General features: G+C 37.4%; 1 protein-coding gene across 1 annotated transcript; it reads right to left on the bottom strand.

Moving 5' to 3' along the window:
* Positions 1-18,213: 18,213 nt before the first annotated feature.
* On the bottom strand, positions 18,214-19,178 carry LOC131321340 (ethylene-response factor C3-like). Its single transcript, XM_058352333.1, has one exon. The coding sequence runs from the start codon at positions 19,138-19,140 to the stop codon at positions 18,472-18,474; it is 669 nt and encodes a 222-aa protein (XP_058208316.1). The 5' UTR covers positions 19,141-19,178; the 3' UTR covers positions 18,214-18,471.
* Between the last annotated feature and the right edge of the window lie 6,524 nt (positions 19,179-25,702).

Below are 25,702 nucleotides of genomic sequence, written 5' to 3' on the forward strand. Positions count from 1 at the left end.
TTCTGTGAGGCTAGGAATTAATTTCATTTCTATAGTACCAATTGTCTATTTGTCTCAACGAGTAACTTTTAGTTTTCTAATGTAAGTGGGAACTTGGATTAATGATTACCCTCATACAACTATTTAGACACCTAAAAAAACACCTCATAGTTTCTGATCAAATTTTAATGATCCGAGCCGCTCAATGTGATCAGAACGTGATTTTAAGGGTACTCGCGTTAAATCAGCAAAAAAAAAGACCGGGAATGACTTGATCTGAGCAGTTTCTAGCTTAGATTTAATGAACGGTTCAATTAAAAACTGCTCAAAACAAGCACTTTCCGGTCATTTTTTTTGCTAATTTCTCGCAACCACCCTTAAAATCACATTCTGCACACATTGAATGGTTCGGATCGTAAAAATTTGATCGGAAATTATGAGATTGAGATTTGGAGTGTTTTTTTAGGTGTCTAAATAGTTGTCCGCGGAACCATCCCGTATATATATATATATATATATATATATATATATAGAGCGGTTCAAGGGACATTTAAAAAAACACTCAAAATCTCAATCTCATAGTTCTCAATCTAATTTTTATGATCCAAACCGTTCAATGTGTGCAGAATGTGATTTTAAGGGTGCCCGCTAGAAATTAGCAAAAAAAAATGATTGAAAAAGGCTTGATTTGAGCAGTTTTTATTTGAATCGTTCAATAAAAAATTGTTCGAAACTGTTCAGATCAAGCCCTTTCCAGTCATTTTTTTTGCTGATTTCCCTCGAGTACCTTTAAAATCACGTTCTGATCACATTGAACGGCTCGGATCATCAAAATTTGATCGGAAACTATGAGGTATTTTTTTGGATATCCCCGAAACCGCTCCGATATATATAGGAGTATAAACTAATTGTGAGCACCACATATTGATTATGGATTAAAATTAGGGGTGACAAATAGACGAGTGTATACATGTTTAAATTTAGTCAAAATTTGATAGATGCTTAAGTGGTGCAAAATTTGAATCTGGCTTGTTTGCACCGGACTGCAGAGGTTGCGGTCCAAGCAATCGCAACTGTCAGATGATCTTTTAATGGTCCAAATTTATTTTCAATCTATTACAGGTAATAAAAGATTTTTACCAGTAAAAGATTCAACAAATCTAAATCATTGATTATCAAAATGAACGGTTCAGATTGAACCGCAAAACTTTCTCTGTAGTCAACTGCGGAGAAGCTAAATTTTTTAGAGAGGCTACGTTGAATTGGGTAAAAGTGAAGCCTATAAAACAAACTTCATCTAGTTAATCGTGAAATGAAAAGGCAGACATTACAACACAACACATAGGAAAGGAGTTGGCTGCCTTGCTGGTAAGACTTGATCCCTCTGAAACACCTGTTTTTTTTATTAGGAGGTCTATGTCACCCCTCTTAAGGGAGCATTGGTCTCAAAATTTTGTCAGTTCGCATGTGAGACACATATACATCGGACGGTTGCAAACATATTTATACTCTGATCGACTTTGGGACATCTATATTTGTAGCATTGTATGGAAGTAGTAGTCAGTGCCGGTCCTGATATTTAGGTTGTCCAAGCCCGACCTCAATTTAATTGCCCACTTATTATTAAGTCATAAAAAAATTTAAAAAAAATGCAAGGCAAAAAAATCAAGGTCACAATGTGCTTTTAGTTTGAATTCTATAAAAAGATTAAAATTAAATTGGAATTCTGGCTATAGTGTTTTATGATTTAGCATGATTCGATTAAAAAAAATGATGGGTTTAAAAAAAATGATGGGTTTCTATTTATTTTATCTTTCATTTTTTTATTTTGATCATTGTTCTATATTTAATGATAATAAATTGAAAAAAGAAATATTATGGACTGACTTGAAAAAATACAAACCTGACTTAAAAAATGATTAATTTTTTCATTGAAGGTTTTTTTTTTATTTTTTAAATTGGTGTGTTCTGTGCATGCATTATAGACATATGCATGTATATTTTTCATATTTGCATACATTACTATGTGAGCATGCGAATGCAAGTAGTATTTTTTTTTTTTTGGAGGAGTTTGCCACGTTCCATTAAGGTTTTTATTTTTTAAGTACTTATTTTTCGTTTTACGAGATAGATTATTCTCTCACAATACATCACCTTTAATTCAAAAACTAAATACTTATTTTTTTGAGTGGAACACACCCTAATTGTTGATGTAGAAGAAGTATCTCCCAAAATAAAAAATGGACACTAACAACATATGCCCTTTCACTTCTGAACATATGAGAGAGAGAGAGAGAGAGAGAGAGAGAGAGAGAGAGAGAGAGTGTGAGAAATTTAAAAGGAACAGTCCGTAAAAATGAAACCTCAATATTGGACACGAGATTTGAACCTGGGCACACCTAAGTATGTAGGAACTTAGTATACCCCACTAACCAACAAACTAGCACCATCCTTCATGCTGAGTTTGCGTCCAAATATAAATATATACGTATTTATATTTACATGGATTTTTTTTTTTTTTAGGTTGCCCAAGCCGACGGGCTTGCGGAGCTTTCCCCTGAGCCGGCCCTGGTAGCAGCAGTAGTAGGAGGGGAGAGAGGATCGATCTAGAGGGAGTGGACTCAGCAGTAGACTAACACGACACAGGAGGGGGACGGCACAAGCGTGGAATTTCATCGGTAATCCTCATAAGTCATGACCTTTAATAATGACCTAAATGTATGCTGCTCACGTGACCATATATCAATATCCGTGTAACTTGAATTTCTAAAAGACCACCTACTAGCATGACAAGACGATGAACAATTCAAATCAAACAGCCAAAATCAGAATTAACGGGGCCGATAATTGGGCGCACGACGTGACAAATCCCGATCCCACTGGTGGGTAAATGCGAAGGTGGGTGTGAAACTACCGTCTTTTTTGCCAAACGCGGAACACCCACAACTCATCTCCATGTCTCATCATGCTTTAAAAACACAAACTTTTGCTTTCCCCGTGCGTTATGTGGGTAAAAAGGTGCTATGATGTGGGTCGTTGACCAAAAATTTCCATTGTCGTGAGACTGTAGCTTGGTCGACCATGGTTGACTCCACTCTCTCGTGTGCCATGAAAAATGCTACTGTACTACTTACTTACAACAACCTTCCTTTTCTCACTTAATTTCCACACATCAATCATTCAAGTAACAAAAAATTTATTCTGCCCAAGCTGTTAGAGCAAGTATATCAGATTAGGTAAAATTTGAGTCAAAATCGATAGTGAACAGTGCACATTTTTCCTTTTAACTACTCACATCTCTTTCAATACTACACCAATACTATTTATTTTACTTATTCTCTATTAAAATAATACTTTCTTTTTCTTTTACTTCTTTTCTTTTCACTATTCTTCTTTTTGTTGGAGGAGAGAAAAAGAGAGGCTAGAAGAGAGAGAAAATAATATTAAATGTATAAATGGTGAATAGTTTTTAGGTAAATTTATCTAAGCACTATTGCAAAATTTATTTTACCTAACCTTAAAAGGGGCTATTGCTAACTTGGTGCAATGCTTATTTTGGATTTTTGCTTAGGTAAAATACCTAAGATGCTATATTCCCTAATCTGGTGTACATGCTCTTAGGTTTACGAGGTACTGTTTGAGATATTTTTTATTTTTTATTTCTTTCGGAGCAATTTTAGGTTCTCATGGCTTTACAGTTAACATCTCCTTTGGATGGTGAGAAATGAGGAGGAAAAAAAGGGAGCATTTTCTCTTCAAATCTCACCATTTTTCATGAGATTGGGTGAGGAAGGGAAACGGTCAATCAAAACATTTTTTTTTTGTACTTTTCTCTCAATTTTAGGTTCTCCGGCCACCGGACGACCGATCCGAGCCGTCCAAAAATTCTAAAAAAAAACGAGGGGGCCAACGCTGGAATCAACGGCATCCGAAGTGTGTAGGGTGCTTGATCCGAGCACCCCTTTTCCGTGTAGGGTGCTTGATCATATATACACGAAAAAAGGGGTGCTCGGATCAAGCACCCTACACACCTCGGATGCCATTGATTCCCGCGTTGGCCCCCTCGTTTTTTTTTTTAGAATTTTTGGACGGCTCGAATTGGCCGTTTGGTGGCCGGATACGGCCCGGCGTGGCCGCCGGTACGATTTCCCTCCGCCGGCGCCCATTATCATAGTAACAGTCTTATTTTTTGTATAAGGCAACTTCCAGCTCAAAAATTATGTGTTTACGCAAATAATTTTCCTACCACTATGGATCTTGTTTGATAGATCTCATTGAGATCTTTAATACGGTGCAAAAAAAATTGAACTTTTTTTTTTTCATTTGCATTATTTTTGAGTTTGAAAATATGAAAGAAACTTTTTATTTTTTAATGAGAAGTTGCAAAATAAATACTTATTTTTTAAGAAGGTTTCCGGAAGGGAGCCTTAACCTGCCGTTGCATTCAGGAAGTGAACAAACTTTATACAATTGATATACCTTTCAGGTTAACCCAAGGGGTTGGCCTTGTTGTCAAGATTTGTAACTTAGAGGTTTGTTTACTCTTTTGGTTTTAATTAAGTCCAAAACCTCTTAAATGTTTCAGTTCTTACGGGTCAGTCTATATGGAGTTTTGCTATGAACTTATTAGAGTCCATTGCTACTGAACGTTGGGATTTGTTTCTGAACAACTAACTGAAGCACTTGTAAACAGTACATCAATCATTCAAGTTAACAAAAAATTTATTCTGCCCAAGCTGTTAGGTTTACGAGGTACTGTTTGAGATAGTTTATATTTTTTATTTTTTTCGGAGCGATTTTAGGTTCTCATAGCTTTACCGTTAACATCCCCTTTGGATTGTGAGAAATGAGGAGAAAAGAAAAGGGTGCATTTTCTCTTCAAATCTCACCATTTTTCATGAGATTGGGTGAGAAAGGGGAACGGTTAATCAAAAATTTTTTTTTTTTGTACTTTTCTCTCAATTTCTCATCATAAAGTTCAATCCGAATGAGTAATTTCTTAATAAACCACAATCCTTTCTTTTCTTTCTCATGAAATCACTCCATCCAAACGGGCTGTAAAAGTTGTGAGGTTGTGAAAATTTTTAAATTTCGTAAATAGAGAACTGTATACAATTGGTAAAAAAGGACTCTTTTTTGGTGGGATTAGCTTTAGGTGCAAATTAACCTGCCGTTGCGTTCAGGAAGTGAACGAACTTTATACAATTGATATACCTTTCAAGTTAACCTAACGGGTTGGCCTTGTTGTCAAGATCTCTAACTTAGAGGTTTGTTTCCTCTTTGGTTTTAATTAAGTCCAAAACCTCTTAAATGTTTTAGTTCTTACGGGTCAGTCTATATAGAGTTTTGCTCTGAACTTATTAGAGTCCATCGCTACTGAACGTTAGAATTTGTTCTTGAACAACTAACTGAAGCACCTGTAAACTGGCTTGGATATCTTGAGTAATTATCCAAGAAAGAAAAGTTAGTGTGTCATGGCTTGATAAGCTCTGTATCATTTTACTTAGAGGTGAGCATGGTCCGAATTTGTTCGGTTTTATAATAAACCAAAAACCAAATCAATATAAACCCATGGATTATGAATTTAAAGAGCCAAACCAACCCACAAAAGGCATAAAACCAAACCAATCCAAACCATTTAATACGGTTCAGTTTCGATTTTTAACCACGGTTTGCTTTGAAGTAAGCTATCATCGACAAAAAAAATATTTAAAGGACTTAAAATTACGAAGCTAATTTAAAAGAAAACTTATATTAAAACCAATTTCATTCAAATTACCAAAACACATTAACATCTACCAACTAATTAAGAGTAGAATACCAACAATTACCCTTAAGTCTTAAACTAAGTAAATGAAATACTGGTGTAACAACCCGTATTTTTCCACATAGTAATTTATTGTGCTTTAGCCGTTTGGAAAAAAGAAAAAATGAGAATAGAAGTGTCGGCAAATCTTGAATGGGGCCTTGTATATATATATTATGGAGAACTAAAATAGATAAGATTAGATGTAATTTATTAGGATTATTGAATAAGCTACTATTGGGCGGGATGTTTAAGATGGATGTGGCAGGGATCGGTTTATTTTCTAGCCATATAAAGGAAGCCTTCGGTGGAGAAACAAAGTATACCTAGGGCCCGTTTGGATGCGGGATAAAGATTGAGGGTATTAGTTATGAAGGGGAATAAAATAGTTGGGGGTATTATGTAAGAATGATGGTCCCACATTGATGTGACAACGGGATTAAATAGTACTTAGTTTGGATGAGGGATAAAATTGGGGGATAATGTTTTTTTTTAGTTGAAATGGAAGAGAGAAGGGGTATTATTCGGAGGTATTATGTAATAACATCTCAAAACCTTTCCATAAATAATTCCTCGCTGAGGGTATTAGGGGGCACAAGAGAATCCGGGGCTTAGCTAATACCACTGATAAAGTGCATTCCCAAACCATGGCTTAATCATGAGCCAACGGTCTTTAGAGGGGGTATTACTAATACCCCTTCGGTAGCCCCCATCCAAACAGGCCCTAGCCTCCTATTATTATACAACTCAGTTTCTTAACACAAATTTTTGGGCTTGTTCTTCACCATTTAGGAGGATTTGACAGTGGAGATGGAGTTGCGTTGAGATTACTTAAAGTTATGGTTTCTTGGTCCAGTAATTCATATATCCAACAGTCGCGATTATAATTTGAGGTATCGGGTAGTGTGCAATACATTCCTAGTTAAATCTCTTTGCAAATAGTGTTCTTTGATTATCTCATATTTGTAATCATTTGATGTCTAAGTTTATTGATTCAGTTATTGTCACTTCTTGTATTGTGACACAGAAGTATTTGGCTGAAAGCCATGGAACAGATAAGCCCACCGAGTTACAGAGTTATGAAAGATGTACGATGGACTGCCCTACAGAGAGTCTATAATGTTTATAGGGCCCATGTGCCCAATACAAAGTTTGACCTGGGTGGTGCTTGGCATGTTGCCGAGTATGAGGCTACAAATGAAAACGTTCAGAATGATCTTACTTGATTTGTTATCCTTGTTTATTGAGTTCTTAACGATAACCATGTTTATTGTCCTCAAATTGCATATACTACCTAGGCGTTTTATATTTTCAAGTGCAAAACAAGTTAGTGGGAACCCGAGTTGGAGTATTGAAAGAGTTAATTTTAGAGATTGTATAGAAAATCTGTATCATTTTGCAGGCTTTTAGGCCCACCATGTATATTTATCTTGAGGGCTTGTAATTATTGGAGATGTATTAATTTTGAGGCAATGTAAAAATGCGGGTTGTCACAACTGGTAAGTCACTAAAATGAATCAACTTGCTCATATTTATTTGGTGAATCATAATTAATTTATATATTTGTATCTATATATATGTATTATACAGTCCGGGTCGATTTGGAACCATAACTATGAATCCACAAACCAAACCATATAACGTGGTTTTTAATTTTTTTAAACCATGACCAAACCATACTACTAAAAAATCGAACCAAACATTTTTTGTTTGAAATGACTTAGACTGGATTCGCGATTTGACAAATTTTTTTCTCACCCCTAATTTTATCCCCTCTTCCACTACTATTGGCAAGCTTCAAATATAATACACTGGTGTAAAGATGTTTGAGATTTAATATTAGGACTCCATAATTAGTTGAGGTACGAGTACGGTAATCCGAACACTCGGGCATATTAAGATATGGGGTCCGATCTCATCTTTTCCGAAAATCCCCGTGTCTCTGTGCCGAGAGGGTTTCCGGCCGTTGGATTTAAAACATAATTCAACGGCCGGAAATTAAACCCATCCACACAGAGGCACAAAAATTTTCAACACAGAAGGTCCTGTCTCTAAAGATATACAGTACAATCTATTATTGCAGCCACAAGAAATATCGCACTAAGCCACTAATGAGAAATAGTCAACATCATACCCCGAATAATATGCATCAGAGGACCAAAGTTTACGGTTTGGTAAGTGCAACATTAGATTAAGGAAAAGTCGGCCGCATGGAATAGATGACCAGAAGTCGAAGCAAACATGCCGCCACCACCACCGTTGGCTTTTATTTTAAACACTTATTTGTAACAATCATCATATTCCTAATACCACAATAATCAAAAGCTAGGGTCGGTCTCCTCGTAGACTTATTTTTTGACTAAACTAAGAAAATAAAATATGAAAAAGCATTACCGGTACAATTCTTAGACAGTCATGCAGGAATTATAGGGTTTATAGGTCAGAAATACCGGTATTCCGTTTTTTTTATTTTTATACCTAAGTGTGTCCAGGTCAGACTGGTCAGTCTGTGCGTAACTCGATCGATTACTGGAGAATCAACTGCATCATCCACTAGTGCTAGTACAACGAAGTTGGCTCTATTTCTCATAGCTCTGCTAAGTAATCTTGCAACAAGTAGGCAGATGCCGCAGAGCGTTGGCCCGATAAGTTATTAGAGCCTAGTTAACAATATTGCTCAAAATGCTTAAGCCTCCGGTCCCGGATGAATTCCTTAAAAGCCAATTGAATCGGAAAGGGGGAAAAAAAAATATACCAAAACCAACTTTCTCCTCGTCCCCCACTAAGAAAGTAGTAGTAGTTGTGTCCATGTGCAAGGCCCTCGAAAGTATTGTTGATGGCACTACTCAATGGGAGAGTCCAATGTCAAGGGCCCTGGTTTAAAGGAGAACTTCCCAGATCTTTCTTTCCATTATTATTTTTTTCCCTCCTCTCACCAGGAAACAGTGAAAACCTTATTGCAATTTTTAACCTCAAAATACGCTTTGAAATTTTATTCAAAAAGTAGGGATGATGCCTTTGAAAAATTTCAATTCTTCAAACCACTTACGCTCTTGAGTGGGGAACAAAATGAAAAGGCACACCCAGACCAATGTTATCTGAATTTTGCGGGACTTCATAAAACGTTGCACCATTACCTCGTGAGAGTCGTGTTTTGGTAGTCAAGTGTTGAGGGACTGTTCGGTTCTCGTCGCTTGTTTTTTTTTTTAATTTATAAATCAAGTGTAATTTCGGCTAGCTTACGTGTTTCTCGACTAATCGTGGAGACTCAATTCCATTACCCACTTGTGGACCGAAGTTAGGCTGTGACTTAAGCTTGTGCTCATTAGGGAGTGTGTGTGTGTGTGTCATTCTCCCTTGTTGTAAAGCCCGTGTAGACCTTAATTGTAGGGCTATTCAATCGGCAAGTCTCCTTTAGTCGCGATCACCAAAGATTATGGACGCGTAGATCAACTATTGTAAATTTTTTCCCTTCATCGTATGCCGGAAGAAAGACTCAGTCCCTTTTATCGCTATCGTCTTGGTCGGAATCGCTACAATCTTGGCTTGCTGATTTAACTGATGGTCGCCAGAATAGCTTCAAGAGGTACCCTTCCTCTTCAATATCTTCCATTGTAACTAACAAAAGTAGGCACTTAGGAATTTGAAAAAAGGTTAATTAATGGGAAAATGACGGCCCAGTATGTGTTTTGATAATTAATACCCTCCAAAGACATTTTCAGTATTAACAAATATTCTTAACATGTCATTGGCAGGTATTAATCAAAACTCGTCCTTAGCCGTCATTTTCCCTTAATGGAAAACCCCCCAAAAAGGACTCTATGGGCCTTTTGTGCCTAGAAAACATGCGGTGCCATGATGGGCACAGTGCTTTAGACTTGTCCATATTGGTAGGTTCATGTATGTACCCAACATTCATTGCAGAAGTATTGTTTTTGTAATCTTCAGGAACCCTAACTGCTATTTCTTTTTTGAGCTCTGCTTTTATATATACTACTTTTTTTTGAACGGCAATATAGCATTTTATTAGGAGGAGGGAAAAGATATCCAATCAAAAATTGAAACCAAGGCAAAGGAACGAGCCCAATGCAATACCTGAGGGCCTAAAGCCCATATATACAATAAACAGCACATAAAATCCAAAAGGCCTACAAGTCCAAATACAACAATGAAATCCAACCCATAAGAAAATCCTAAACCTAACCCAACAGCTGCCTCCTCCCGCCACAAACAAAACCACCACCGCCAGTTCACCACCGACATCGATCCACCAAGCCACCATAGGCAACTCACGGAAAGAAAACCGAAGCTAGCAAACCCAAACTGCTGCGGAAGCTGCACCACTAGTAGTCCACGCGATGCGTATATTATGCAAAAGATATAAAGAGGAAAATTTGTAATGAAATGTGGGATGTGAAAGTAGAAAAGAGGGGAGAAAAAAACTTGGGTGAAGGGACGGATTGGGTGAAAAAAAAGAAGAAGCGTGAGTCAGCCTCAAAACTGATGGAGTGGTTATTTATGTGCAATTTTCTTCATTTGCACTTTTTAATATGTTCTATGATTTCTTTTTGTAAAAAATTAAAAAAAAAAACCCATAGAATTTGAAAAGTGATTCGACTGTCCAACTCAAAAAATGAATAAATAAATCTTGAAATTTCAGTATCAACAGCATATCTCAATCTCATTTCCCTATTTCAGAAGCTACTATTCACACAGACAAAAGTACATAGATTGTGCACAGATTTTTTTGTGGGGCCCACCATGAGTCTCACACAAATGATTCAAGCCGTTCATTAAATGTAAAGCACTTTTTTAATGATTCCAGTGAAAAATCAACTCAATCTGATACTATAAGTTCTCGATCCAATCACTAATGTTTTATTGAGATTTCAGAATAATGAAAAGTTAAATAATTGGATCAAGAATCTATAAGTATTGGATTGAGCTATTTTTTTACGGAAAACCCTTGAAAAAATGTTTTACGTTTAATGAACGACTCGGATCATTTGTGTGGAACCCGTGGTGGGCCTCACTAAAAAATCTATGCACAATCTGTGCATAAAATGTGTTTATCGACAAGACTTTCTGATTTCAGATCTCAAATCCTATTTTAAGGTCTGAACATGTGGCACGCAGATACAAGATCCCAGTGGCACAATCTCAACACCTGGTTTCTTTCTTTCTTTTTTTCTTACACAGAGTAACTGGATGTACGGACTAGTTTGAGCACGTCTCGACTAATTTTTGGACTTTAAAATTAACGGCTTGTCAAATCTCCAATGGCTCCAGGTTCATAATATTTGACTTTCGTAGAATTCGAACTTGCGACTTCTGCAGGAGGAGGATACGCTCTTTACTTTTTTCTTATTCTCGCTTGGCAAACCCTAACTGTGATAGTGACATTACTGGACACGCCTTTGGCTCGAACTTTTTTCCTCCTCTCTTTTTCAAAATTTTCTTTTCAAAAAAAACTCATTTAATTCGTTCTTTAATAAAAGAGAATCAATCAGATGACTTCGATCTTTTTAGGGAAAATGACGGCTCAGGACATATTTTGATAATTAATACCCGTCAAAGACAAGCTAAGAACATTTGTTAATGTTGAAAATGTCCTTGGCGAGTATTAATTATCAAAATACGTCATTGCCGTCATTTTCCCATCTTTTTAAACAGAAAGTCTATACATAAACATTTCATGCACAGATTGTGCACAATTTTTTTTGTGGGACCCACCAAGGGTCCCACACAAATGATCCAAGCCGTTTATTAAATGTAAAACACTTTTTCAAATGTCCCTGTGAAAAAGTTAGATGATTGGATATTTATAGATGCTCGATCAAATCATTTAACTTTTAATTATCCTGAAATCTCAATGAAAAGTTAGATGATTGGATCGAAAACTTATAGGGATTGAGTTGATTTTTCACGGAGACACTTGAAAAAGTGTTTTACATTTAATAAACGGCTCAGGTTGTTTGTGTGAGATCCGTGGTGGGCCCCACAAAAAAATTATGTGGAAAATCTGTGCGATTTTGTCTGTGTGAATATCAGCTTTCCTTTTTAGATTAATTTTTGCATGAGAGATCTACGCATATTGAAACCTACAGAAGGGTTGCCTCATACCTACAAAATTATTCTCGTAGCAGGCGAGAGCTAATATTTGAGTGCTCTTGGAGCAATGCTCAAAATCAATTACCGATATGTCGTTTTGTTCCCTAATTTACACACACAAAATCACGAGTCCCCCACTATTCATCGACCGCAACATAAGCGGAGTACCCATGGCGCCGCCTTATTCCAAAGAGCACTGAATAATTTTTCATAGTTGAGCTCACATGTCACGCCATCGTTTTCAAACATAATATATACTGTAAATCATTTCAATTAAGGATCCTTGCATAAATTAGATATTACCCAAAAAGTATTTCCCACTTGCTTAATTACAACAAAGTCCTCAAGTTTTACGTAACTACAACTTTGGCACCACGGCCTAATTTAACTTCGAAACAAAAACAATCGAGTTATTGAATTACAGACAGTTTAGCCAAAAAGAATCAAAAGGAATTAGTTACAGAGCCATCTTTAAAAAAAAGGGAATCAATAACAAGATGATTCAGTAACTAATCATAGTTAGCTTCCAAAAATGCCTTCGCATCTCGACACACAAGCATGCAAGCTAGAAACCGGCATTTGAACCTGAAAAGAAGGATTTTGTTGAGCAACACTAGCCCAGTAGGAAATTCTCTACAAAATCTATATGTAGTGAGATGACGAGCATGAACAAAGTGAATCAAGCTAAACAGTAAGTTCAGACAACACATATCGAAACCATACACTCGCATTGAACACTCATTCACGTAGATACTCTTCTTCCACCATATTTCCACCCCTTGCGTTACATAAACTCCACCCCTTGCGATATTGTATTTTCACCCATTGCGTCACAAATACTCCACCTCTTGCGATATTATATTTCCACCCCTTGCGTCATAAATACTCCACCCCTTGCGATACAACAAACTTCACATTCCACTTCCCAATTACAGCCACATTACTGTCACTATCACATACCGACATCATATACTCATTCCACACATACCAACAACGTCAAACACATCACAAATTAACTCATGAACTACAAGCACCAAGACATATGTTCATCAATCATAAAAATATGAAATCCATAGACCCTCAATTACTCCACTCGCACCATAGATAGCATTCAAACACAAATATCACACGAAGTCACCATAATACATGTAGAAGATGAGAGAAAACCCTACCAAAGTGGATTTTGAGCAAAATCCTAGGTCTACCAAGAGCTATTTGCTTGAATCCTTCAAAACCCAACCTTAGATTCAAGATCTAGAGAGGATATCACGCAAAAACATAATAAACAAACAAAGATCAACAAGTGATTGAGTGGAGAGAGAGAAAAACGTGGGTGAGAGCCCAAAGATGAGAGCAAGAACACAAAACTTACCCCTTGTTCTCCAAATGCAAGATTCAAGTGATTTTGAGGTTGAAAATCCTTGAATCTTGAAGATTTAATGTTGAAATTAAGAGTTTTGGGTGAGATTGGAGTTAAGTAGGTGAGAGAGGGTGTTTCTAGGGTTATCTCGTGGGTTTGGGTGTGAGAAATGACAAAAGGGGTTATCTCGTGGGTTTGGGTGTGAGAAATGACAAAATGGGGTATTTATAATTGTCCAAAAAGCGTGCTGAAAATTGCAGAAAAACATAGCTTGTACCGGTACTGGGCGATTCCCAGTATCGATTCATGTCATCCCAAAAATGCCTAAAACACAACTTCTGGACATCATGTATCGGTACTGGGCAAAAGGCAGTACCGATTCAAGCAGGGCAGAAAATGATATTTTTTCGATGGACACTGAATCAAACCCTACTTGCTACCAACACTTCCAAACAATATTACAACATCAAAACTCACATTTTACTATTTTCCGAGTGTTCAATACACAATAATAAACATATATCCGTACCCCCATAAATAAACGCACAACTTTATTAATAAGACGATTCCTTTGCGTATTTAAACGATTTTCGAAATTGTAATAATTTACGTATCTCTACGTCACATCACAGGAATATTGGAGGGCCAGAGAAAAGCTAGACTTGTCTCTTCGGAAATAGGATTAGCACTTAGCAGGAGGGAAATCTGAGAATAATGAAAGGAAAATCTAGCACAAGGTTAGATTCAAAGATTTTTTGGTCGGAAGTTGAAAAGTCAAGTGGTTTTTGGAACAAATGTGGACGACACTTCCACTTAGGTCCATAAAAAGTAGTATATGATTAAATCCTGGAAAATTGAAGGCCAAAACAAGCGAATTGATCATATTCGGCCTGTTGGGGAGAAAGGGTCAAATAACTGCGGCTCAAACACATATGTCACTTTGTTTGGTTGTGAGTTTAATTTAGTTTAGTTTTGGTAGTGGGTGAAAAGAGAAATATGATAATGATTGAAGAGAGATAGAGATAGATGAGAAAGTAATAATTGAAGAAATAAGGTAATGATTGGAGAAAAAAATAGGGTAATGATTGAAAAATTAAACTAAAACTAAAGTAAAATGGTAACCGAACGCTACCATGTGTTTGGTTTGCAATTTTGAGATTTATTTTTGAGATAATTTTTTTTTATAGGTTTGCGTATTTTTTCATCTTTAGTAATTTTTTAAACATTTTAAGAAACACTTTTACTTTTTGAATAGAGGTACGCTATGTACATCCAATAAGTAAAAAATTTGACAAAAAATCACTAAAAACGAAAAAACACAAATTACGATTGTCAAAAATTTTGGAGAGGTTATTTATGAGAGGGGAACCAAACAAAGTTATTTGCAGAGGCTCCGTAAATAAGGTTTTCAGGGAGGCGAACAATCTCACCAGTTCAAAAGTGTTTTGGATGACCTAAATTTTAAATAAATTATTCGCGTGAATAGTTTATTTAAAATTGACCGTCGATTATTACCGAGATGAAAGCGCGAGATAGAATAGCGCAAAAACCTCTTTTACGGACCCTCCATGAATAAGTTCACTTTGCACAAAAAGCTTCTTCTCGGTCTCATTCGTACGTCAAAAGTTCCATCCAAAAAGGGTCTTTGGGGGCCCCTAAGAGGTTGGATTCTTGTTTTTCATATTTTTTTTATTTAATCGAAATTTTGGTTATGGGTTTGAAAAATTTTTGGGTTTGATTTTTAGATAATGAGTGAGGAGAGAAAATATGATAATAATTGAGAATATGGATAATGAGTGGAGAGAGATAGAGAGAGAAATGAGATTAATGATTAGATATCGGGGTAATGAGTAGAAAGAGAAATGAAAGTAATGATTGAAGATATAGGTAATGAATGAATTTGGGTTTGGAAAATTTTTTCCAAACCCACAACCGAATAAGGGCTAAGAGATTAGATTAGGATATGTGGGGTGGTGTTGAGTCTGATTCTCTCTAAATGGATCTTTGGTATGCTTCCCGACCTAGATCTGCAAGAAAGAAAACCTCCGTTAGGTCCTGAGCAAAGTTGTCAATCTTGTACCGGCCAGCATACCGTTTTCACTACGGGAATAGTACGTATCGGTACCAGGCTGTATCTCGGTACCGTTCCGAATTTACCGCAATTAATATTTTATATATATTTAATATATATCTACCAAATTGCAAAACCATTTCTGTGAAATAAATGGCAGCAAAAAATTATCCAAAAAGACTCAAAATAAAGTTATGAAACAGATCAAAATTCCATCGTGATCTTAATCGAAGAAAATCATATATAAGCCCATAAGTTTCTTTTAATTAGTTTAGAGCCCACAACTTATGTCATAAAAAAAAAAAAGAGAGAATGTAATTTTGTACCGTCCGGAACAACGAAAAATGTCTGAAATAGACCGGTATCGTCTGGTACATCCGGTATTGGCCGGAACAGGCTGGTATTTCAACCGGAATGGATCTTGAGTCTTTGTGTTCCGTTTAAGCACCGGTATGGTATGTACCGGCCTGTACGGAACGAATTACGCAACTTTGATGGGGAGGCACTCCAATGACTTAAGTATGGGGAAAATGACGGCCAAGGACGTGTTTGATAATAAATACCCTCCAAGGACATTTTTAGCATTAACAAATGTTCTCAGCATGTCCTTGGCGGGTATCAATTATCAAAACATGTCCCGAGCCGTCATTTCCCCTCTTCGTCGATCCGATAATCTGAATCTGGTCCAAATACGGATTGGATCAGATTGGATTAAATTCGTTATCAATCCGATCTAAAAAAATTTTTCTAATTTTTTAATTTTTTTTTAAAAATTATAAATTTTTTATTTTGAAAAAAAAATGTTTAAGAAGTTGCATTTTTATTTTAATTTTTTTTAAAAAAATTCAGAAATTTTTTTTTTTTGCTAAAATTTTGAAGTAATAAAAGTTTTCGGATCGGATTTGAATTTTTCGGATTCGGATTATCACTATTGGATTCAGTCCATTGATAGGCCTAGGTGCAGTGAGTCATCTCAGCTGTCTCCTGTCTATCTCATTAATCAATTGTCCTAATATAAAAAGACTATTTGCGGGAAGAACCATTTCTTCACGTGAAGAGTCTCTTTTAACCCAAACAATTGAAAACACGTTTAGTCTGTTTAGATAGTTGAGATGACTCATCACACTCTGTAGTGACTTTCCTCACTGCAAGACCCCATCTCCCAAAAAATGAGGTTGAAGAGGTGCAAATTAAAATCGTTCAAAGCACAAGAGGTGTAAGATAAAAATGATTAACAATACAACATTGAATGGGACTTTTATGGGTGAAATATATCACAAAGTATGTCCGGAACCGTTTGTTTTACGTGAACGCGCATGCATTGGACAGTTCTGAACATAGTTATGTTTGGAATGATGTTATATAATTATGTTCCTAGCATTGCTTTTTTAGTTTTTTTAGATACTTTTCCTTTCAAAGTAGTAAACCTTTTTAGTTTCTGAATGAATTTTCTGTTGACCTTTTCAGCTCGGGCAAGACCAATGTCAGTTCCAAGTCCAAGGCCCATTCATAGTTGGTTGAAAAAGGACTCATAAGGCCCAAACTTGAAAATTGATTCCCAATCAGATGCTGATGGATTTGTTGGGCCGGACTGGACCATGTAACCTCTCCATTTCAAACGGACAGATCCATTATAACATTTGTTCCAAAAAATTAGAAATGACAAATTATTAATTGCTCCTGGAGCACCATCACATGGCGCTCGAGGGGCCTTCTACGCCACACATTGGTGAGGGCTCCACTACCAAGTGCGTAAATTGCCCACAAAAATGAGAGACCACAATCACACTTCCAACAAAGCTAACATAAAAGAGATTCTATGTAGTAGTTCGAAAACGAAATTGCTTTTTCACCAATTTCACAAGAAAAACAAAAAATGAAAGCTCATGCTGTTTGGCCCATGGGTTTTCTTCGCCGTGCAACAGCCCAAGAAAATAGATGTCATGTTTGATTTATACAGCCCAACAACTAGGGTTGCACTTGCCGGTCGGCGTTGGATGGATCTGTTTCACATCGTGTGCCCGTGTCAAATGGAATTGATGCGAGCTTTATATTTCTTCTGAAGTGAACGGTTCGAACACTTTAAAGTCTGAAAAGATGCCCATTTTTTTTAGCACACTAGGGCAGGACAAACTAGCCAAAGGTCCATTTTCGATTCCGAACTCCATTTGTGTGTCTCGTCTACCCTTGAGTAGTGGAAGAGCATAAATGCCCGAAAATAATTCCCATACTTCATCTTCTTTTGGCCCGATTGATTTGATGGAAAAGCATGCCGTTACCATTTCGATTATTTCCTTAGTTCTATTAATTTTTCCAGCAGGGGGGCATTATCAATTTGCACTTTTAAGGAATATAAACAAGGTTTCAATATCACTTAGCACACGCGATTTAAACTTCTTTGATAAGAGTGTTGCAACTACCAACAAAAGCATCTCTAGTAAAGGCACCGACTTTCAAAGAGCATCGCAATGACAAAATCTAGCTTGTGTTCTTATCGAGCTTGATTGCTTTGCCAATAGGTTGAAGTGCTCGTGGCGAATTTTCTATTTTTACCTCCATCTCTTTTTCCTACTTTGGGGTAAAAAAGAACTCCTCAATCATTTGAATGTCATGATTTAGACATTTTCATAATAACGCAAAGACCATGAAGAAAGTACTGGAGCTACGAAAACATCTCTGACAATAAACTTTTTGTCTCTAAAAAAAGAACATAAAAAAGTGACAAACGCGTATCTGTCAACGTCGCAATTTTTCAAACTTACACGGAAGCTTCTAATTAAGCCGGTGAGTGAAGGGAACTTGTTTCCTTCCACATTATATCAAATTCTTATATACAAAACAAAACACTACAGACATTCATAGAAACTATCAAAGACAATCATCACATAATTACCAAAACTTGATATATATTTCACAATTTACAACTACCATACAAGGAAACAAAAAGCTCGAATGAGAAACCGAATATCCAATACGAGGACACTCCTAGGAAACATTTTCACGTCCCGACCCGCGGAGAATTCTGATCCCTAGCAAGATAATCTATAAGCAAAATTGAAGGGATAAAAAAAAAAAAAAAAAAAAAAAAGGAGGGATACTACAAAAAAAGAAAGAAACATAATGTAACAAAAAAATGGAAGCAACCTAAGATGAATTTAGCAGCTCCTCCAAGTATTCAGCCCCCAAATCCTCAAATATTACCACATTGTCCACTTTCACCTCTTTATTACTAACTTTACTCCTTTTGGCAGTGCCAGACTTCTCTCTCATTGAGTGCCTCTTCTTTAGTGCCACCACAGGGGATCCCCCAACTTCGAAATCGTACTTCATTTCCTTCAGCGACTCCTGCACCCTCTCCGCCGGGAAATTGAGGACCGCCGTGGCCCCCCGCATCGAGAACGCCGCCTGGTCGTACGCCAGGGCGGCCGCCTCCGCGTCGTCGAAGGTCCCCAGCCAGACCCGGACCCCGTTCCTCGTGGAGTCCCGGATCTCGGCCGCGAACTTCCCCCACGGACGCTTCCGGACGCCCCTGTAGGACTTTTCCCTGACGGGTTTTTCGTCTTTCGCGACGGAGGTCACCTCCTCCTCCTTGGTCCCGCCGAAGGAATTCGTCTCCGAGGATTCCTTCGACGCTCCCTCGGCCAGGATTCCGAACAGGAGCATTTCCTCCGAGTCGTGGAAATCGAAGGGGAGGGAATTGTGATGGAAAGGGAGATTTTCCCATGAGAAAGATTGTGGGGAGTCCAAGGAAGATTCCTGTGTGTTTTCTGAGTTTGGGCATTGGGTGAAGAAGTACTGGGAAATGTAATCCATATTGGAAATGAGGCTTGACTTGAATTCCTAGTTATTTTGAAGACCTCACCTCATATATATACCCGAAGAAAAAGAAAGCATTTGATGGTATAAAAAAATGGGAAATCTTAGGCTCCGTTCCGGAAACCAAACTAAGTCCTTATTTTTTAAAAGGCAATTTCAAGCTCAAAAATTATAATTTTATTGAAATATAAAAATATGCAATATGGATATTGTTTGAAAGATTTTGATGAGATCTTTTATACGATGCAAAAAAATTTGAAAAATTATTTTTCATTTACTTACACAGCATTTATTTTTGAGTTTGAAAATATGAAATAAGCTGCTTATTTTTTAAGAAGGTTTCTGGAACGGGGCCTTAACCCAATTGGTTAGCCTGATCAAGGCCCGAGAATTAAGATTTGCTCTCGGGTTTTCAAGGTGCTATCAATTTCTTTGAAGTTGACTCATTTCAAGTGGGGCCCTGTTAACAGACGACGAGTTTACGTTCTTAGGAGTAATCAAAGTGTGAGTAAACTAACCAAAACATACACACCCAGGGGTTGCCCAGATTCGGAAACCCTGTAGTGCATGGTGCACTACAAGGCACTACATGGTGTGTAGTGCATATTACAACCATTCACGAGTGTTTTGGACAATTCAGATTTAAATGAAATTTTTTCGGTCCCGAAAAAGTTTCATTTTAAATGCAGACTGTTGAAAGCATATTTGGACGGTTGTGATCAGCCCTACAGGGCGCCTTGGAGGATCCCCTGATCCGGAGTTGCCCCAGTGGTTCGAGCAGATACCCAGGCTTTAGAGGTACTTCTCAAGGTCCGGGGTTCGATTCCCCACCGGATAAGTACTTTGAAGGAAATGGGAGGCCGTGACTGGTGTGACCGTGCTAGCTCCCCCAGATATTTGGGTTGCGTAGTCGGATCCATTTAGTGGTCTGATTGTAGGGTTGTTCCTCCATAACCAATATATTAAAAAAAAACTGAGTTAAATATTTAGTTATAAAAAAATGAGAAATTTTGGTGAAATAAAGGGAATGATTATTTTAAAAAGGGTGATAGGGAAAGGTTTTTGGGCAGAGAGGATGTTTCAGCATTTTTAAAATGTTTTAACTCCTATTTATGTGGTGTGGGGGCTGTATCTGTATTGTTCTATGATATTTGTATGGTCTAATGTGGGACTGAAATTGTGGGAATTGGACCAATTGGTGGGGGGTCGTTTTGGAGCACGTGGGTCAAATGACGCAAGGCGGCGAGGTCCAAGTAACTCACAAATTGCAAGTTGGATCGGGTGATGTCATACACGTGAGCTCATTGGATCCACTTGGCCTTTTACGATTGGCCGTCTATGTGTCGCCATTCTAGTGGCTGTTGTTTTCTACTGCTTAAAAATTAAGGCTTTTTAAGCTAGGACTACGGTTACCGTATGGAATTCGCGGTGACTGTCCGCCGTACGCCTTTTGTAGGCCCCAAAAAAATACATAAAAATATTCATAAATTTTAAAATAATATTTTACAGGATTCTGTAAAAAATCAGCTCCAATGGATATTGGTAGATATGTTTTTTGAATTTGTAGGAACGAAACTGCAAAACTAAACAGGTTCGTTCCTACGAATTCCAAAAAACATACTTACCGATATCTGTTGGAGCTGATTTTTTACAGAGTCCCGTAAAATATTATTTTAAAATTTATGAATATTTTTCTGTATTTTTTTGGGGCCAGGCTTGCGGTGGACCGGTCACCGTATGGAATGCGGTGACCCTAGACTTTCTGTAAAAATTCTTCAACAAAAAATCGTTCTTTCGGATAAATTTTTTTGGAATTTCATTTTGGATCGCTCTTGGATGACTGTTAATGATTTAAAATTTAGGTCGATCTTTTTAGGTGCCATATCCAGTTTTAAATCAATCATAACTAGTTCCGCCACTACTCTTGATCCACTCAATTAGATCTCGTTTTGGATTGGCACACCTCACAACCAAGTTAGTTATGAGAGTATACCTAAAGCACATGCATTCTAACGACGGAGGTCTCATGCAACCTGTGTTGGTCTTAAGTTATTATGTTGGTCAAATTAATTAAAGACGGTCACATTCCAAATGAATGGAACTTTCGTTTGGACTCCTGCATGTCCAGACTAATGTTAAAATGTTGAAGTTGTATTCATCGTGGTCTGGACTACCTTTACTGTGCTCCAGACGAGGTCGGGGTCAGGCCAGGGAGTTTCTGTAGACGTCTAGATGGGTGGTCACGGGTTCCACATCGCTTGATGAATGCAGATGATGGCGTAGCTAGACCATGAACAAAACAACCATCTTGTTAATTTTCTGATTATGACGCACAACTACATAGTCTATCCTAAACTTCTAGGGTCAAGTGGAAAGTTTTGTGTGGATGGCAACCACAGGCATCTAATCCTCCACCTGCACGCATGTTACATCAACACAACGACCAGGCCAGGTCGTTTTGGCATTTTGGATATACTCTGTACTATGTAGATAAATAGTGATGTAAGTATAGCTTCTCGGATTAGTCCGGTTGGTTGGTGGGTGGATTTATTTTCCACACGATTAATCAGAATCTAATTACTTAGGTCAAGTCGCTAGAAAATAATATAATTTCGAGGAGCGCGTAAGCTGGTCAGAAATGAATGTCGAAAGAGTGGAGCTATATATATATGGACATTAATGGATAACAGAAACCTGGAAAGCTAGTAGTATTCTGTTGACTGCAAACGGTCCAGATTCAGGCCCCTCGTTCTTGTCCACGTTATTGATCTCACATCAGAAATCAATAAAGAGAGAGATGAAAATGTGCGAATCTTTGAAAGTCTTCCCAGAAGAAAGGAATAGAAGAATAGTCTTGCTCAAGACAAATCATCCAAGGGCAATATAGTAAATTTATGTAGATAAAAAATAAAATAAAAAGTGTAAATGGCTAAAAGTGGAATGTGAAAATCATTTCCTCTCAATTGTCGATAAATATGTCTTTGCCCCTTAGGCCTAAAGCGAAACACGAAGTACACTCCTCAACTACATAAACTGCTTCGATTCCCCCTTTAATTATGATTGCTTAACTCAAAAAGACCCACAAATGCCCAAAGCATAGAGCATTTTCGTTGCCCTAGGTCCAATTTGGAGACATTATGCAAGCATTTACATTATCTTTTACTAATAGATAGATAGAGAAAAACAAGGACATTAAATTACATGCAGTAAGAAATTGGGATAAGCAAGCAAAAGTGAAAACCACTTGGCAGGCCAATAACATGCAATGATCTTATATAAGTAGTTTGCTTTAGTTCTGTTAATGAACAAGATCCGATTTGAATCCGTAATTCCTTACATTCAATCTAAATATAAATTCGGTAAAGCAAATTTCAGTAATCCAAATCCGATTCGAAAATCTGAATCCAAATCCATTCCGAAATTACAGTATGCATACTATATATGTTTTTAGTATAAACCCAATGAATTACTTATTTTAGAATAATCTCAAGATCTATTAATTTGTGAGTTGGATTCAAATTTTAATCTGATTCGATTAAATGGAACCCTGGTATTGGTACCGACCAATAGCATACAGATGGAGTACCAACGGGCACGTGGGGCCTACTCCGGATCCCGAACGGATAATCCGAGCAGTTCAATATTTTTCAAAAAAAAAAAAAATCCAGCAGGCTAGTGAAAAATCAGCTCGATCCGAATTGTGTACGTGCTCAATGCAATCTTTCATATTTTTTTAATCCATGCAGAGTCTGAAGTTGGCCCCTCGTGCTCATCATTACCCCATCGGTATGAGAGTGATTGGTCCTTTCGCTTTACTGGATCCTTTAGACCTTGTTTGTTTTTGGAATTTTAGATTTAAATTTATAGATAATGAATATAAAAAAAAATAAAATAATAATTAAAAATAAAAGTAACGATTAAAAAGAGATAGAAAAAAAAATGAGAGTAATCAACGTTACCATAGAACTTGAGTCATTTTGATATTGACCGGACGAAGAGACATGCGTGACTTTTGTTAATGTGTTCACAGATTCAGGGTACATGGACATTTTCTATATCTGTACCAGAGCCTTTCACGAATATATAGGAAAATCGTCCCACCAATGATTGGGTCCCACTTACCCACAACAGTCAAGACTTTTGTTTGTTTTACGGAGTATTATCTTATCCAAAACGCCAAAAATGCTTTTGTTGTTGGATTGTGATTTTGGCACTCCAAAAATTGATGGAGGGGCTCTAAAATTGCAATGTATTGATATACAAAGTAATGTAATTTTGGAGCCCCTCCATCAATTTTTGAAGTGCTAAAATCAATTTCCTTTGTTGTATTGTTCCCAAGTTAATTTCATACTGGATGGATTTATGTTGTGTGAGGAAAATATTACTATTATGTATCTTTTCCTTATAACTCAGATGTCTAGATCAACACTTTTGCAAAATTTGATTATTTTTGGGAGCCCAATCTCACCGATCACTCGCTGAGAACCCAGCCTAATTGAAGCCAGAGGAAAGTTTCGTATGGACTAACCCGAAAGAAGTTGATTGAGACCTTAAAGATGAGCAAATTTCTAAATCTCGAGTCTAAACTACCAGCCAAACAACCCCTAGAGCTTAACCGAAATACTATTATATTTATGTAATTTTTTTTTTTTTGGGCAGAACGGAAATTATATTTATGTGTTCAAAGCACGCACGGAATTTTTCTTTGTTACTCAAAAGTAATTCTCTATAACTTGATTACAAGTTTAGGTAATTTTTTTCTCAATCACCTGCTTAGTTCCATAATGTAGGTAATTTTTATTAAATTCCCTTAATAGTTTCGAAACTACTTAATTCTTAATATAACTATCATATTATATCATGGCAATAGTAAATATACTATTTTGAGTTGAAATTTTAACTAAATAACAACAAATTATGGGGGTTGATGTATGACACGTGATTGCTACATTTATTAATTGGAAATGTTTTATGGGGCCCATTGATTGCGAACCATTTTGGCAATGGTACATGAACCCACGGGCTTCTTCTTTGGACGCATGCAAGCTTGAAAGCTTGGTTCTAAGGTTTTTTTCTTTTTTGAATCCGTGTCTTCTAAAGTTGGTAGCAGAAAATATACCACGTGCTGATTTAAATAACCAAGAGTGCTTATTGAGAGGATATTGCTAATTCCTCGTATTTGGTCCTAATTACTAGTCTATAGCTCCCTATAGGTATAAAGCTTATGAGTGACTATCATGTTCCATTCTTTTTACCACCTCTGTCAGTGTTTGTTTGTCCACTTTCGTTATTCTACACCCTTCAAAAATTTGTACGTATTTTTTAACACGAATCCTAAAAATATGCAATATGATAGTATTCGAAATTTGTTTCATTTAGGCCTGGGTTTCAAAAATGCTAAAATAGCTCCCTGTAGGTATGGGGTATGACTTATGAATAACTATCAGGTTCCATTATTTTTACCACCTTGGTCCGAGTTTGTTTATCCACTTTTGTTATTCTACCCCCTCTAAAAATGTGTACAAATGCATGTGTTCTCTCTCACCTCTCCTCCTTCTCTCTAAACCCTTTTTTTCTCTCTCTCTCTCACTCTCTCTCTCTACTTCTCATCTTAGGGTTCCTCTGTGCCTCTCTCCCTCCCCCTGGGCTTTCTCTTTCCCTTTCCTTTTCCCTTTATCCTCTTGTTGGTCTCCCTTTCAGCCGTTTCAACCCTTTTCGCTGCCTTCCCTCACCATGTCCTCTCCGCTCTGATTACACCACCGATTGTCACACTTGGTACAGTCGGTTTTGCCTAACGGCGAGGTGTGATCGTGTGGCTGGTGGGGGGCATGGATCATGTGGTTTTCAGCCGATTCACTCTTGTGTGAATTCGATTAGGCTTAACGGCATGCAGCCCACGATTGGTGCGTTGGTGCGGTCGCAGATCTAGGTTTCTTTGGGCGACTGTGGCGGTGGCGTTTCTCCTCTTTGTTCGTCTCCGGCCGTTTGTAAGGGTTGTATCGACAACTTCTTGGCATGTTCTCGAAGTTCTAGCGGTGGAGGCTGATGGTGTCGCTGATCATCCTTCGTCGAAGTCTGGTGGTTGGGTTTTTTTTGTGTTGCTGCTGGGTTTTTGCTGCTGGTGGTGGTGGTTGTGCCTGGATGAGGTGGTCGATGACAAGTTTTTGAGTGGCGGCTAGGGTGATCAATGGTTGGGTTTAGGGTTAGGAAGTGGTGTATGGGCTGGGCTTGGTTTTTGGACTGGGTTTGGCTTTTGTTTGTGCTGATTTGTATTAATCTGGGCTTTTAGGCCCATTTTAGGTGTGGGTTTGTCCCAAAAGATGTATCTTGGTTTGGGTTGAACCTGTTGGGCCTAAACTAGTTCCTCCATATGGTTTGGAGAAAAGGGTCTTGGATGGTCAGGCCGGTGTATCCAAGATCCTATTATTTTTGTAATTTCGTGTTATGAGTTAATGAAACTCATTTTTGCTAATAAAAAAAAATGTGTATAGATTTTTCAACACGAATCTCTAAAACTATGTAATATGGTAGTATTCAAAATTTGTTTCATTTAGGTTTG

This window comes from Rhododendron vialii, chromosome 1a (genome assembly GCF_030253575.1).
Source record: "Rhododendron vialii isolate Sample 1 chromosome 1a, ASM3025357v1".
Lineage (NCBI taxonomy): Eukaryota > Viridiplantae > Streptophyta > Magnoliopsida > Ericales > Ericaceae > Rhododendron > Rhododendron vialii.